Raw genomic sequence first — 3632 nt, forward strand, 5'->3', positions numbered from 1 at the left:
TACAAATTTCTTGAATTATTAAATGTTTATTTTAATATCTCTAGAACATAGGTTTTCTAAGTGCAGACCAAACTTGTTCTGAAATATGAGTTCACACAAGGACACTTTGGACTTCAAAACACTTATGTAACTTCATTTTAATGCATAACAGGATGCTGATTTCACTGTAATCAATTAAAAACAATTAAAATACCAAGTAAATTTTTATTTTAGTCATAAGCAGAGAGTAATAAAAGAATTAAGTCATGAAATGATAGATAAAAAAATGATGACTAGGTTGGCAAAACATTACCTCTAGAATGTAGTTAAAAATTATTGGGATTATAGGCTACAGTATCATCAATTAGCTTTCCTTATTTTTGATTTATGGCAACATTAGATTGCTTTAAATTATACATAATTATATATTATACAAGTATAGATTTGTAAAATAGTAGAGGTCAGTTGATTTCAGAAATTTACACTGAATCCGTTCACCCAACTTTTTGAAACAACTGCACTTTCTTCATCCATTTACACTATGTTCAAGTAATTGAATTCTTAATTGAATGAGTAAGAATTGGTAATTGTTGAGGCCGAAAGAGAAGTCACAGATATTGACACATAAGGGTTAAACTTATAAAACACATTGAAGTAAAATTAGATAGACAGTAAATGATAGATGATATAAATGATAGATTATATATGTAATATATATAATATAAATATATAAAATATAAATATAAAATAATAAATATGCTTATATGATATTATATCTATGTATATGTATATTATATCTATCTGTCTATATCATCTATCATTTATGCAATTTATCTCTACCCATTTCAAGTCTTTTCTGTTAAAATGTTGGCAGATTTTAAATCAAGTAGAAAAGTATACAGCATTTTTTACTTAATATAGGATTATTTTAAGTAAAATATTTGAAAAGAATTCATGTGTAAGCATCATGTCCATCAGAGAATTAGAAAAAGGATATTATTAGTTAAAATACAGGGAAAGGATATACAGATTTGTAAATAGAAGTTTAACTTACTTTGTATTTGTAACTGTGTAGCAGTGTAATAAAGTAAGATTGGATAAACACATATATGTATATCTATTTGTATCTATCAATCTATCTAGGCATATGGATTTCCCAAATGCATAAAATGACCTTAATTTGTGAAAACTAGATAACTAAAAAAAGTTTAAGTGTAACAAGGTATAATATATAGTAATCCAGATAGCTAAAATAAGAAATTCTGTATTATATTTAGTCACTTATAAACAGTAAGATCAGAAGATATCAGAAGATAAAATAAAGGATTAAAGTAATACAGAAAGAAAGAAAGTTTAAAGTAGAAAGAGGAATGCCTGTTTTTTCATGAAGTTACTTTTTTTTTTTAATTTTTTTTTTCAACGTTTATTTATTTTTGGGACAGAGAGAGACACATGAACGGGGGAGGGGCAGAGAGAGAGGGAGACACAGAATTGGAAATAGGCTCCAGGCTCTAAGCCATCAGCCCAGAGCCCCACGCGGGGCTCGAACTCACGGACCGCGAGATCGTGACCTGGCTGAAGTCGGATGCTTAACGACTGCGCCACCCAGGCGCCCCTGAAGTTACTTTTAATACAAGTACAGGAACAGTTAATTATCAAATTATTAATTCATTGAATTGGATAGAGGATGTGGCATGGAACCATTGGATACTTCATATTTATTCCCCCACTTTCTTTCATGTGTAAATTAAGACTCTTCTCTATAAGCACAGGTTGCATTTTGTTAATATTCAGTTGGTATTCTTCTCTATAAGCACAGGTTGCATTTTGTCTGATAATCAGTTTGTACATATGTTTTCATAACATTATAGCAGACACTTAGAGAAACAAAAACTTGATGAAACGAAGTACATACAAAATGTGGATTTATTGATGAGGAAAATGCATTTTTTAAAATTATTTCTGACTTTTTCTCACACACACCACATTTACTAATGTGATAAGAATTAACAGAGGTTTTTTTTTTTTTTTTTCTCTATTGAGGTGAAATAAATATACTTAGAATTCACGGCCGTTGTAACTATACCTTTTCCTTTTTAATGCAGACTGTTTCATCAAAAATGAACAATATTTCAGTGGCAACAGAATTTCTTATCTTGGGATTTTCAGGCCCATGGAGTCTTCAGTTCTTACAATGTGTGTTTTTTACAGTAATTTACCTGTTTGCCCTGAGGGGGAATGGCCTCAGTATTACCATAACATCCTTGGACCCATGCCTGCACACACCCATGTATTTTTTTTTTAAAGAATCTGTCTCTGTTAGATATCTGTCTCATTTCAGCTGTTGTGCCCAAAACTGTTGCCAATTCCTTGACCCGCAGAAATTCTATCTCATTTTTTGGCTGTGTCACCCAGGTCTTCCTGGTGCCTTTTTCAGCAGGGGCAGAGCTGTTCCTCCTTACACTGATGTCTGTTGACCGTTATGCTGCCATTTGCCATCTACTGCACTATGAAGCCATCATGAACAGGGGCACGTGTGTGCAGACAGTGGCTCTGTCCTGGCTCACTAGTGGCTTTATATCTGTTATACATACAGCAGGAACCTTTTCCTTATCTTACTGTGGATTCAATGAAATTCAACAATTCTTTTGTGATATTCCCCAGTTGTTCGCTATTACTTGCTCAGAGAATATAACTGTAGAAATTGTACTCATTCTCGTTAATGCAGTCCTGGATGTCTTCTGCTTTATTTGCATCACAGTCTCCTACATCTGCATCTTCTACACTGTCAGAAAGATACCATCCACGAAAAGGCAGTCAAAAACCTATTCCACTTGCCTTCCACATTTGGCAGTTGTTATACTTTTTCTCTCAACTGCTTTTATTGCTTACCTGAGACCTATTTTAGGGTGTACATCATTCACTGATCTTGTTCTATCTTCTTTCTATATTTTGCTACCCCCTTCCCTTAATCCTATGATCTACAGCCTAAGAAACAAGGCAATGAAGGCAGGTCTGGGAAAGCTGATCCCTAGAAGACTCTTGAGAAAGGAGAATGTCCTTAATTTTCTCCAAGAGTAGAGGTGTTTTCTTTTGAATAATTTTTTGTAAATACAGGGTTAATCTAGCTAGTATGTTGCAAATTTGTACTTATCTCTGGAGTTACCTGGAACCATGGTGGTAATCCTTGACCAAATGGAGTTAAATACACTAACTAGTATCAGTGAGGATGCATTCAGGTCTGACATAAATTTGGAGCATTGCTAGAGAAAATGTAAACATTCTTAGTTTGTACCTGGTTTCTATTAGGCTGTTTTAATTTCTGTTTATTGAGTCAGATTATACATCTGGTTTTGGATACTTGACTGGAGAACCATATAAGTTTTCTCCTTAAATTAGAGTGTGGATTCCCTGGTGTCCTGATTTATTATCCAGAGAGGAAGCATGTCTCACATGACTGAAAATGTTTCCCAGAAGCTGAGCCTCATTCTTCTGAATGTCCCTAATATTGCATTATACTTCTTTGCTTTTGCTACACTATACCATTTGCTGTAACAAATCTTTCCTGAATACAGATTGATACATTATTGTAATTCTTTGTTATTATATAAATCTACAAAACCAGAACAGAGGTAAATAAAACATTTACTTTT

At 33.1% G+C, this 3632-nt stretch overlaps 1 protein-coding gene across 1 annotated transcript; it reads left to right on the forward strand.

The window, feature by feature from the left end:
* The first annotated feature begins 2099 nt into the window (after positions 1–2099).
* Positions 2100–3060, forward strand: LOC122479064 (olfactory receptor 14A16-like). The gene is given in 2 exon segments (XM_043573007.1): positions 2100–2273; positions 2275–3060. Coding segments are annotated over 2 exon segments (960 nt in total).
* Positions 3061–3632: the final 572 nt, after the last annotated feature.

The sequence above is a fragment of the Prionailurus bengalensis genome, chromosome A1 (genome assembly GCF_016509475.1).
Source record: "Prionailurus bengalensis isolate Pbe53 chromosome A1, Fcat_Pben_1.1_paternal_pri, whole genome shotgun sequence".
NCBI lineage: Eukaryota > Metazoa > Chordata > Mammalia > Carnivora > Felidae > Prionailurus > Prionailurus bengalensis.